General features: G+C 46.4%; 1 protein-coding gene across 1 annotated transcript in view; it reads right to left on the reverse strand.

Moving 5' to 3' along the window:
* Positions 1-45: 45 nt before the first annotated feature.
* LOC103376167 (F-box-like/WD repeat-containing protein TBL1XR1) overlaps positions 46-13098 on the reverse strand; it is a 41255-nt gene continuing 28202 nt past the window's right edge. The window contains exons 3-6 of the mRNA XM_008306536.1: positions 4649-4750; positions 2398-2543; positions 1345-1570; positions 46-352 (exon numbers count right to left, since the gene is read on the reverse strand). Coding sequence (XP_008304758.1) covers positions 216-352; positions 1345-1570; positions 2398-2543; positions 4649-4706 — 567 coding nt within the window. The 5' untranslated portion in view covers positions 4707-4750 and the 3' untranslated portion in view covers positions 46-215. The remainder of the gene's footprint in view (positions 353-1344; positions 1571-2397; positions 2544-4648; positions 4751-13098) is intronic.

Genomic DNA, 13098 nt, shown 5'->3' on the forward strand with positions numbered 1-13098 from the left:
TGCTCTGAACAGTTCCTCCTTCGCTGCTGACGGTAATCCGAGCACGTCTTTGGCAGCTAAAGATGGTGTTTTGATTACCGTTGACACAGCTGATGACATTTCTCTTTGGCTGGAACAGTCTATCCACAAAAAGTCAGAAACTACAGAAGCGGCCTTACGTCGGATCGGAACACCTCCTCTGATCTTAGGAGGGCAGCAGAACGAGGCTGGAGGACTCACCCTGACGCCAGCAGATCACTGACTGGGTTCCAGGCACAGATAAAGACCTCCGACTCGTGGCCCCTCAAGACCATGGCCTTGTTCTGAGGGATCTCCACGTCTCCGTCCACCTCCATCAGGTCTGCGTGGTTGTCTGAGAAAACACAGAACACAGTCAGCTACGTCCAGTAATAATAATATAATATAACAAGAATAAAAAATGCAATTTGACCAAAACACAGCTCTCAGCTGGAGGCTCATGATGCAGCTGCACCTCCACCTACAGCCTCCTGCAGCCTCTCCTGTGAAGCTTTGAGGACGTGAACCTCTCGTTTCCACACAAGCTTTCTGTTTGTTACTACGCACCCCGTTGCAAGTGCAAGGAAACGCTCGTCTTCACAGACGCTGCATCAGTTTGTACCATCGGGTTTCATGGAGTAAGCACATGGAGCATCACCATGACAACAACAGCACCAACCATTCACAGTGAGGAGCTCCACCTGCCTCGTCTGGGGCCAGTTCAGTGACTTTAGTGGCTTAACTTTGCAAAGTTCTCCCCCAAATCTCATTACTTGTCTCGCTTTCTGTCTCTCTTTGCGTTCACTATTACCCTGAGGACTAGGAATGCCTCATCATGTCTGTGGAAGCTGGGCTTAATACATACATGTTGGAATGAAATCAATGCCAGAGTTAGACAGTCTGACAGATTATTAATAAACGAAGCCCAGCGTGGTGAATAAGGACGTTATTCCTGAATGTACTAAACAGCTGTTGGGTCCTTTTATTCTTTAGTTTTGTTCCCTGACTGAGCCCGATGGTTGTCCGTCATGTCTCCACTCTGTGGCTACAAACATGAAAGATCTGACTGTTGTTTCTGTACACGTTGTCCCACAATGCTCTCTACACAGTGAACTTATTGGTGTTAAAACCCGTGAACTGCTTCACGTTTACTCTGTTAGCATGTGCTAAAGCAGCTAAACTATCTACTTCATAGTCATAGTGGAGCAGCTGATTGGTCCAGGCTCTGGCGGCCACCGGCTGTGTTTCGATGTGAACTACAGATCAACTTGTTTTACTTCACGCCCGATAAAAGGCAGCTTCAGGTATCCGGCGATCACCTGTCCCGCCCGTGAACGCCTCACTCACTTGCTAAGGCGTGGGCTCCGTTCTCCTCCCCGTTGGCAGTATTCTCTCCGTTCTTGGCGTTGCCGGCGATGCTGCCCCCGGTGGCCGACGCCGGCGCTGAAGCTGCGGCCTGCTGCTGGGCCATTTTGTCCCGGTAGGCCTGCTGCCTCGTCTGGACCACGTCCGGCATCACCGCATCGATCAGGGACAGGGACTCGATGGGCCGGCCGTCGAATAACGTGCCGTCCTACGGAGGGAGAGACGCGACCGGTTAGACGGGAGCAGACGATTCTCTTTCTATATCTATCTTTGAAAAGACATATTTAAAAATGACCAACATCACACAACTTGTCAGAGCCAGAAACTATAAAAACAGACAGAGCTTCCAGATTTTCAACTTTACACTAATTCTTAAATGTGTGATGAGTGGTTCCTTCAGGAAACTTAAGCAAATCTGACCCTAAAGTCGTGACATTTATCTGTGATCTCATTGCAAAGCTGAACTGCAGGTTGTGTTTACGCAGAGCAGAGAGACAAATATGGAACAAAATTATGGATGTAAACAGTAAATATCTATATAACGTAGAGCCACCGGTACCACTGCAAACACTCACACTGTCAGGTTTTGTTGATTTTTGTAAAATAAGTCATTGCAGAAATTGTGGCTTTCTGACAATATAATTTAGTCACAACAGGCGGTCTTAAGTTTGCTCCGCTTGTAGCTCCGGTTGTGCCGTTTCCATGGAGCTCCAGGACTTTCTATAAATATAAAAGGAGCTCACGGTGGGTACAGATGTGACTACAGTAAACACCCAGGGGTTTGTTGGGAGCTCAGAGGGTTAAAACAGGGTTAATCCAGGACAGCAGATGTTACAGATGTAGGTATATTCTTTGGGGTTGTCCCATGTTGTTGTTTTCTCAGAAGGAGGTTCTAAAAAAGATCCACAAGCTCAAACAGCCAGAGTGTGTTGTTTAGGGGATAAAGCTTTCTGCCTGCAGCCAGGCTCAAAAAACAAAAAAAACAAAAAACAACTTCAAAGCCCAAAATAACAAAGACGAGAGTGTGTGTCCCACCTCATTGATGCTGACTTCAGCCTCCACGTACTGCAGGCCCTTCTGGATGATGCTGATGAGGGCAGCAGGGGGAACCAGAGCACCATTGATGTTGGACTGGCTGATGTGACTCTCTATACCAAAGGTAAACGCTGAGTGGGAGAACCCTGGAGAGGAGGAGGAGGAGGAGGAGAGAGGTGAGGACACAGAGTGTATTTTTACTTTCTCCCTCTGGAAGGCGATGACATACTGTACATCACAGCCGCTGTTGCTCCGCTTCGCTTCTAACACAAATTCCTGCGCCGTCATAAATCCGTCACTTTCACTGCAACTTCTTCTTTTTTTTTTTTTAAGATTGTTGAGCATTTCTCAACCGTCCAACAGAGTTTTTTTTTTGTTTCTGCCACTCAACACAGTCACCAGATAGCTGGACTGAATGTTCACAGTGTTTCTGTTCTCTGGTCACGATGCTAAAGAAACGATAGCTGTGGCGCTCTTTAAATGTTGTGGGAATTAAAACACATGTGACAAACAAATGGCGTCCAGATGATCGTGAACAACTATCAGTCTGCAACCGTCCATGAACATTTGATTAGTAAATGGACCATGACTTCAGTGGAATTCCTATTTTTAACTTACATTCACAAGAATGCCAAAGTTTAAATATATTCAAATTCATGCTACGCTAACCACTGAGTACAGGATGTGTGCGCTAAAAGCTAACAGTCTCTATTATCTGGCTTTTACGTACTGAAGATCAAAATATCAGCGACCAGATTTTTTTTCTCGCCATCTGTGTCGTACGGAGCAGATGAAGGTTATTTATTGTCCCACTAGTCTCTCACAGTCAGACCGTCCTGAACACTTTTCTATCATTCTGCTGGAGGAAGGGGAGAAAATAAAAAGCTCTGGTCTGTTTGCATTTATTCAAACCAATCACAGTCGTATTGAGCGGATTCTGCAGCAGCAGATTCTCCTGAAAACGACGTCCGACAAGTTATTTTGGTGGAACTTTAGCGGGCTGCTGTCATTAATTCATCCAGAACTTCAGCGTGTAGGTGCTGTTTACCGTAATAAAGGGGATTTTTGAAGATGGTTATAGACATAAACCCACAATCTACATCCTGTGAGTAAGCTGCTGGATTATTTTTGACTCATTTTCTGTCTGAAAAACACCAAACTGTGGAACCAAATCCGTCCCGATCGGCGCCTGATGTTGCTAGCAGTGTATTCTAACCTGGCATCTTTCCCATTTATGTGTGGATCTCTGAGTCATGCTTATGGAGGAGAGCAGCAGCACAGGACTGTGTCTAAAGGGGAGACTAGCGTGAGCTCCCCGCAGCTTTGGAGTTTGACTGAGAGTAAACACAGAAATTAGCCGTCTGGAGCAGCCATTTTGCTAACCGCATTAAGGATCTCCATCTGGAGGAACCTGCCAGATGACATGATCACTGCTGCTTTGTTTACATGTGGTAAGCTTTCCATTTAGCGTGCAGAACGTCGACTTGTCGTAGCAGCTTCTCCTGAGCGTTCAGTCCTTCCAGTCGATGGAGGTGAAACACCGTCTTCCAGGATGTTCGGTCAAAGCTGCAGGTCCATTAGTTGTAGTTCCACGGATGGGATTCCTCTTATCCACGGACGCATCCCAGTCCGCCGCCAGCAGGTCCCACAGTTTGCAGCAGAACGGCCAGCGCAGGAAAACCACCAGTTTCCCGACGAGTGCTGTCCTCCTGGATGCCTCCATCAGGTCTGCGGACTCCCAGGAAACACAGCCAACCATCGAAACCGAAACAAGCTGCAGCCGTCCTCGTAGCTGTCCTGTGTGAGTGTGAGGCCAGCGTCACCAGGTGGACATCACTGTGAGGTACGTCCACTCCAGAAGGGTTCATTTCTGTGTTTACCTTCAGACCGATCAGCCGTCACTCTCCTCTCTTTATTGTGAGGTAATAAAAGCGTGTTCAGCAGACAGACTGTACTGTTTGTCCTGAGCTATACACTCGTGTTTATGGTGTCAGTCTCCTTAAACAACTCTAGATTCTGCCTTTTATGCAACAAGCAGGCTGTGTTGTGTTCACACGGCCTCCGAGTCGACCTGTCAGACGGGTCAAGTGGTGCTGAATGGACCCGCTTTATGTCACATACAAAAAAACGACATCGATTTGTCCATGAATACAAATGACACATAGAAATGACAACAACAGAATCTGAAAAGAAATCATTCAACAATTAAAAGCGTCTCCAGTGGAGACGGTGAAGGATGAGAGCGTGTTACCTGACTCCTGTAGGTATCTGTAGACCAGGAAGTTGACCTCATCACTGCTAATGCTCATCTTTACTCCTGTTACACCATGAGGTCAGCACGCACACACCGAGCCTGGAGAACAGAGGAAGCTTCGTCAGTGGCGCTAAACACAACACACACAACACATGATGCAGTTTTTCTTCATCAGACTGTGACGCCTGCTGACGTGGCGCACACCAAAGTCTGCTCTGGTTTCGGGTTGACTGGGTGGTTTCTGCTCAGACAAATCTAGCGGGTCTTCATTTCTGCGCCCTTGTGTGGTTTGCAGTCACACGTGAGAGCAGGTAGAAGAGGAGGCGGCTTCTCGCGGTCTTCACAAACAGACAGAAGGAGCAGCTGGTGGACAGTTATCCAGCGCTCGGCTCCACTGGTGTTCAAACAAAGAGCATCACCTCTTAAACTTGTAACCGTCCTCCCACATAACCTCAGGAAACGCTGATTTGTTTTTTTACAGACATGCGTAGGTGATGATGTAACGCTGATCAGCTGTTTCTGTGTCAGGATGGTTCACTTTTCACTTTGTTTTCCATTTAAAATCATAAATCGAAGCAACTTCAGACGACGTTTCTGCCTTTAATGTTGTGTTTAGGCTGCAAATGAACATTTAAATACTATATTTATTACTTTAAAGCTCTGGTGGTAAATATCTTGTTTACATTCCTGCTAATGATGCTCAACTTCCCCTACAAGATGAAGAAATGTGAAGTTATTCTTTCTCCAAATACCGTCGTAGCTCCCTTTCACACCTCCATCTAAATAAAGAAAGAAATACGCTGCTACAGGTGGGACAGCAATCAGAACGTGATCGGATTGGACAGACTCGTGCAGCATTTGGACTCCAGCCAGCGAACATAAAATCTGTCTAACAAGTAGGAAAGTCAACAGCTCTGCGTTCCACCTGGAGAAAGTCGGGGTGTAACCTTCAGACGTGCCGTTCTCAATACGTGAGACTCAGAACCTTCAGTAGGAGATGAGACTTCCTCTGTCCGGGGCACCACGTGGTCCAAATGCTCTCCAGCACGAGCTCCACATCTCCACACCGGTTGTTGTCTATCAGCTACGGCGCCTGAGCAAACCGGTGTGGCCTGAACTCACGCAACACATTTAAGTTCTGCAAAACTCAGAATGTCGCTGTGACTCCAAGACTGAGATTCTAACCGAGCTGTGATGTTTGTGGGTTCCCAGCTGAGAAACACGTTAGCATGAAGCACTCGAGCCTCCCCCAGCAGGACCACGTGCCCCGCCACAGTGAAAACACTGCTCAGGTCCTGCTCAAGACAGAGTCCAAGGTGTTGACTCGGTCTCCAGATCCCCAAGATCCTAATCTGATCCAAACTCTCAGGACCCCCCTGCCAACGTCCTGGAGCCGGACACCACAGAACCTACAGAGCATTAGGCAGCTAGTTTTAATGCTGTGGCTGATTTTGTGTATTTTATTTCCAGGTATAAATGCGGAGGTGGTAAAATAAGACGCCATTAACCACAATCCAGATACTAATCACGTATTAATGTGTGAAAATGGAATCCTGGTTGATTATTCAGACTCAGCTGGAACCAAATGCAACAAGATTCATGGAGCATGAGCAGTTCGTCTCGCAGCGTCTCCTCAACAGCAACACATCGATCAACACCGGGTGAGTTAACGTTACCCACAGGTTTATATACTAGTCAAGCAGATTTAAAGAAAACTTTAGAAATGTCACAAAAGAAAGACCAACAGTAGAAGAAGAAACAGGCAAAACTCTGTCCATCTATGACAGAAACATGGAAAAGGTGTTCCCATCTGCCATGACGTTTGTGGGAATTAGTCTTTTACAGAGTTTTGTGAGGCTCCTGTAAACTACTTTGCGTACCGATCGACTACAAGACGCTCAAATGCAAAACACGAGGAGGAAGGAAATCAGCATTGTCGCCTCCTGCCGCCCGGGCGCATGGCGGGGGTCTCGATCCGACGCCGCTTCTGTCTGCGAGCTGCAACTTTAACAACAACTGTCGGGGAGCCAGAGAGCAGATTCCAAACAAGGCCCGGCTCAAAGCCCGCTTCCCCTGAGAATAATCAGCCGAGTAAAGCTCAGCGTGTGCAGCCCCTCTCCCAGGAGGAGGAGGCTCCGTGTGCATTTAGTGGCATTTAAGTGGATGAAACGCTGCCTCCTGGGTACTGTGAGCACAAGGTTACGGTTCTCTTCTCAGGATGTCGGATGTTCGTCGCCCGGAAGCGGCTGAACGTCCAACATGACCCGCGGCCGTAACGCTGCAGAACCCAGGGAGGGGCGGCGGGATCGGACTGAGACCGGAGACCAGGATCAGTAAACTGTAGAATCTCACACGGCGATGCTATCAGCTTTGCACAGGTAATTAGAAGAGAAGATTAATTAATGTTTAATGATAACCTAATAAACCGGTCACAGGATACACGCTGCACGCGGCGCTGTGTGAACTCAGAGTGTCTGGTTCTGCTCATCCAGCGTACAACAACAACAACAACAAGACTCAGAGCCGGTTGCATCACTTCCACAGGAGACTCTGTGGAGCAGGTTGGGGATCTGTTCTGACCCGGGAGACGGCAGCAGCAGAAGAAGAGCTGGTGTTGTTTTCGGCCATGTTGGCCCAGTGACTCTTATCTGTGCCTGGACCCTCCGTCTCCACCGAGAGACGATCATGTTCTCCACGGAGACGACCGTCGGCAGGCAGATTGTTCTGAGGGGCAGAGATGCAGCAGCAGCAGGTGGACAAAATAACAGAAACCACCTCCTGCAGAGAAGAATCCCATCTAACTTTAGCCCAGTTACAGAGGCAGCAGCGTTTTGTCATGTTGAAACGAGGAGCTGCTGCTGCTGCCCCATGACTCCCAGCACTGCAGACACACTGCACTGAATTAGGCCTATTATTAAATCATAAGCAGCTGTCGGGCTGCTTTCACTTCCACTTTACAACAGCAGCATACTGCAAACATTACATTCAGCTGCCTACCAACTTTTCAGAACATGCCACGCCCCTGCACTTTGTGGCCAGCCTGTGTTTACGACATGATGTATGAAAATACCACAGCGGGGCAAAAATAAAGTGCTCAGAGCAGGGTGGTTTCAAGACATGTGACCGGCTCCAACACGGACCTTCAGGATCACATCTGACCGATATCTGTGGGCCGATATCTGCCTGGCACGGATATATCCACATACACGACGTCTGATATGAAAACTTTCTTACAGAGCAGGACGCAGAATAAGATGCTTGGGGCTATTTACCGAGCTGGTAAATAACCCCAAGCATCTTATTCTGCGTCCTGCCCAATCCCAATGAGATTTCAAACAGCCCAAGTTGTTGTTTGTGGTTAGTTTTGAATTAGCAAATTCTCACACGCTGAACTAAGATGATGAACATGGTTATGTTCTCTTTTTTGGGGGGCATTTTGGTGCGATTTCTCAAAGTGACATGCAGCAAAGATCTAGCTGGCAGACGGAAAGTCTGGCTCATTGACTGCAAGTGATTCATGCATTGTCCATTGTTTATAATACTCTGTCTGCAGCACATGTAGCAGAGCACTGACTGAGCAGATGGTGGTGTGTTTAGGAAAAGCTGCCAACTAGTTTGAGGAATAACTTGATGGAAACAATGACCTTATCATTTTTAAATTATCAATATTACTCCAACATATATGTGTAACTATAGAAAATCAGAATTTTGGCGCTGTAATATTAGGCACACATATTGGAAGCAACCATTCAGGAAATGATGCAACACAACACAGAACAGCAACAAACGACAGCATTAAATATCCACAGAGCTGAATCAACATGGACCCAAACAACACACTGATGTAACACCAAACACACCTCATCATGTGTTAGTTCTCAGAATAAAACAACTCCGGATCAACAGGAGAACGTCTTGTTATTTTCAGGTGCTGCATCAGAAAGCTAAAAACTCTCCACGCTCACTCGAGGAGGTTTTTGACTTGACAGGAGCTGCTGGGAGACAGAAACACCTTTTGTGACTAAGTTCAGACGTAGTGAACGTTTAACTCGTGACAGACCGGCTGTGTTTACATCGCTGTGGCTTCTGACAAACGGCACTGAAACCGACACAAACAGTAAAACAGCAACTGAGCTTGACGCCGTATCACCACTGAAACAGCAACTATTCCTTCTACTGCAAAAATAAGACAAGAAGACTTTTTAAAACATCCCTGTGGTAAACTGTTAACAAGGTAGAAAATGATCAGGTGACAACACGAGGTGGCGAGTCCTCATTGTACCTGACAGACGGTCTCACTCTGCGTCTAGTCCTGTATCCATCTATCTCCATCCCTCTATCTATTAGGCTCCTCGGTTAACCAGCTCCGAGGTGCAGAGGATCGATGCTCGGTGCGTCTGCAGCGTATTACCGGCATAAATCACCCGATGCAGCGTACAATTATGTGCCTTAATTCAAAACAGCTGCTTCCACGCCGACATCGCCTTAAAACAACAGCAGCACAGCTAATTAGCGGCAACATCATCTAAAAGCTTAATTTCACCAAGTTGCCTGGTCTGGGATTCGGCCTCAGGACCGTCACTGGTGGGCCTTTAAAAGTTCTGATGGTGGATTTGTTTGGACGGTGAAGATGTCAGGGTTCAATATGAGAGAGGTGGAGATCAGCATAGAGGCGCTAAACAAGCAAACTGTCAAATGAAGATTATTTCTAAGAAGGATCCGGCGTCATGCAAAGACGACTCCTCAAAACCAGGAAAACACTCAAAATTATTTTCTCCTGACTGAGAATTTTGTTGAAAGAAAACCAAACAATGATCTCTTTGTTAGCACTGTTTCTGCTACCAGTTGAGCTAATTGTGCCCCGACCAGACGGAGAACCAACCAGGTTCTGTAAAACAGCAAAAATAAAACCTGCCTCAGCTGCTGGTCCTGGAGCCGTCAGCTGAAACCAACAGTGGCGTCGACAGAGTCTGGACTTTCTGGCTGAACTGCAGGCTGTGTTTATACAAACACATTAAAAATCCAAGTGGTACAATATCTACGTTATGTGCAGCCATGTTTTTATCCAGTAGGTGGTGACATCTGTGGACATTTGGAAAAATTCTGAAGATGCTGATTCCAGGTTTGTATATATATATTAGGGGTGGGACTTTGACGTGTTAATTCCGATTAATTAATTACAACAAAAATAACACGTTAAAAAAAAATTCGTTGCTATCCAGGACTGCTAGCGCTAACAGCTCCGCCGGTTTCTGTGCTCGCTGCTTTGCATTCAGGTGGTACCGACAGCTCCATGTGCTTCGGTGGGATGCAAAGTCTTTTTTGCACAAGTTGCACCAAACCAGGCTCTGGTCCAGGCTTCCATCAGGCAGTTTGTTAAAATGAAACTTACTCTCTATCAGTCCAAGCATGCATCTGGTGCATCAGTGTGATCGGAGGACCATTATTTTTGTTGTAATTAATTGTAATTAACGTTTTAGAGCATATTAGAGGTGGGACTTTAATGTGATATTTTCGTGTTAAAGTCCCACCCCCAGTATATATATATATATATATTTATAAATGAAATTCAACTTAGATTTTTTTCCTTTTTTATGATTTATGGCACTGTAACTTTATTCATCAGCACAAAGGACACTTCGGAGTTCTCTCTACTTCCAGCCATAGTTGTGTTGTTTCCACAGAAGTGCACGACTTTATATCGCAGTGAAAAACGAGCCCACCGTGAGAACAAATGTGACAGAAGCAAACAATGCCAAGAAATTTCTTGTGGTTCAGAGGGTGAAGCAGATGCACCAAGACAGTCGAGGAAAACTGTTGCTGGCTGTGAAGGTTGTTATCAGGTGTATTTTTTCAACTTAAAGGAAATCAGTTCATAGTTTCTGGGATAAATCTAACAAACTTTTACATGAGGGTGGAGCCATTAACAAGAACTATACAAGAAAAAGTAATTTGGAATTTTAAAACTTCATTTCTAGATACTATATATCTGTAATATCAACATAAACTTTGGAAAACTACAATTTTAACTTAAATTGACGAGTACGCGGTGTTATAACTGAGTTGTTACCAACCTAAACTATCTGAATTTATACAAAACAATGTCAGTTTTTTTAAGCTATAGTTTCTCTGTAATGATAAGTGGTAATCAGCCAACAGCACACTGTAATTCATCAGATAAACACGTGGACTGTACCATGAAGGATTAGCAGCACATCCAGGCTGCAGCTGCTGATCAATACACAGGAGGCACCGTATAAATAAAATCACCCGCTGTTGTGTTTGTCTGAAATGAAAACCTGCAGACTGTTCAGCCAGTGATCGCTCAGACCTTCTGTGTAAATCCCACCTGACAGCGGCGGCGCTGCCCGGGGACGACCGCCGGTTTGTAAACAGCCAGCCGCAGTTCCGTCCCCGGCCAGCGCGCTGCAGTGGCGCTGTGGAGCCGCCAGCTGCAGCCGGGAGCTGTGTGTTGACAGTGTGGGAGAGCAGAGGGGGGGATGGGAGAGGAGAAGGAAATCTCTGTCTGTTGGTTTCGTCTCTCCTCCCCCTCCGTCCCTGTGAATGCTGCCGGAAGCTGCCGGGCCTGTACAGTACATCAGCTCAACCAGGGACCCAAAAAGTCAGGACACGACAATTACAACTCGTTAACCGCGACGCGTTAGTGAGAACACAAGTGTGTCCTTCACAATATGAAATCAATATCACTAAGTAAACCAGAGTCGCCCTGGGTTATCATCCATAATTCATTAACTGGAAGGTGAGACGCAATCAAAAGTTTCTTCGCTCCGATAAGAAGGTGTGATAAAAACATCACACCTCATCAGTGATGCAACTCGAGCCGCCGCACCGAACCTGACCGCGCTTAGCTTTTGTTCGCACGCCAGCAGGAAGAACAACGTGACGCTGGCATCAAAGCACGTTTTCATTTTGTGTTTTTATGAGGGCGCGCTCGTTTTAACTTCCTGGACATGTACCGCACGTACGAGCGTTGAAGTCAAACAACAAGGAAATAGGTCACAATAATTTAGAATTTGTTGCACAATGAGTCTGACTGTACTATGACAATAAATTATACCGTGATGCATCGCGCAACACCACAACACACAATCCTACAACACATCCTTCTGACTCACGGTATCCATCAGACTACATGCATGTAAAGATGCAACAGCTTACTGAACTCAGTAACACGCCAGAGCTCTGGCCGGATGTCATTAAGCAATTTACAATTTCATTTAAGCGACGTACATCTGAGAGTTGATCACATTCATACACCAACGGCCACAGAGCTGCCATGCAAGGTGCTGCCACTGGGAGCAACTTCAGGTTCGATGTCTGGGCCAAGGACACTTCGACTGTGGAGGGGATCGAACCGCCAACCTTACGTTAGAGGACAACACGTCACAGGACCCTCTGTCATGGTTTCACTTTGCTAGCTGAGCTCCCACAATGCTCTCTGCTAATGTACAACACGTGTTCTGACATGCACGGGCCTTGTAGGTTACTGTACTTTCAATATATTACATTTTTGATGCCAATACTTAGATTAGAAAGTCTTTATCGTCCCAGTTTGGGCAACTTGATTTGCAACAGCAGTCGAAATTCATACCATAGAGCAGCACAGTACATAGAAACATGGATGTCATCAGGTGAGTTACCAGGACCGTGTATGTAGCCTACGGCGCCAAAAGCTTATTGAGAAACCCTACAGCTGAGGGAACAGATGATCTGAGCCCTCTTAGGGAAGGTATACCTCTTTTGAAACCCATTACTGCCTCATACTACACTGTGACACCATTATATCACCAAATACTTTGAAGCATCGTAGTATAACGTGCACACAAATAACCACTGCATATCCACGGAGTCCAGCTTACTATCTTTATAAGGCTTCTCTCTGTTGGCACTTAAAGCTCCATTCAGCGCCGCAGCACATGATCCGTTACGTCAGCGCCGGCCACACGTAACTTAATTCATCACACCAGCCCGACAACGGCTTTTAAAGGTCAAAAGATTAAAGATAAACACACGACTTATTATTCGTTTTTCTGAAATGTACAAAGCAACCAAAAATAACACGGCGGTTCTGTGACGGATCACAAAAACCACAAGACATCAAAGCGCACCAGAGTTCCCAGGATATATCTGTGGCCAGAACCCCAGCGCTGACATCAGCACTGGGTTTAAGATCCAAACCAGCACCGCGCAGATAATGGAAATAGTTCAGTGACAGCGAGCGAGTGCAAATTCATGGGTGGTGTCCCGACGTTTGCCCAACCCCAAATTAAACAAGACATCAGTGTTCATTACTGTCGTATTATGTGAGCCAACGTGTGACATTAGTGCTACTGGTGCAGCGTTCTGGGGCTACGTGGCATCGCTCCTCTGATGTCCTCGGTGCTGGAGGAAGGATGTGAACGACCACTAGTCAACGAGAGAAGACT

Source organism: Stegastes partitus, unplaced genomic scaffold (genome assembly GCF_000690725.1).
Source record: "Stegastes partitus isolate 25-593 unplaced genomic scaffold, Stegastes_partitus-1.0.2 Scaffold3689, whole genome shotgun sequence".
Lineage (NCBI taxonomy): Eukaryota > Metazoa > Chordata > Actinopteri > Pomacentridae > Stegastes > Stegastes partitus.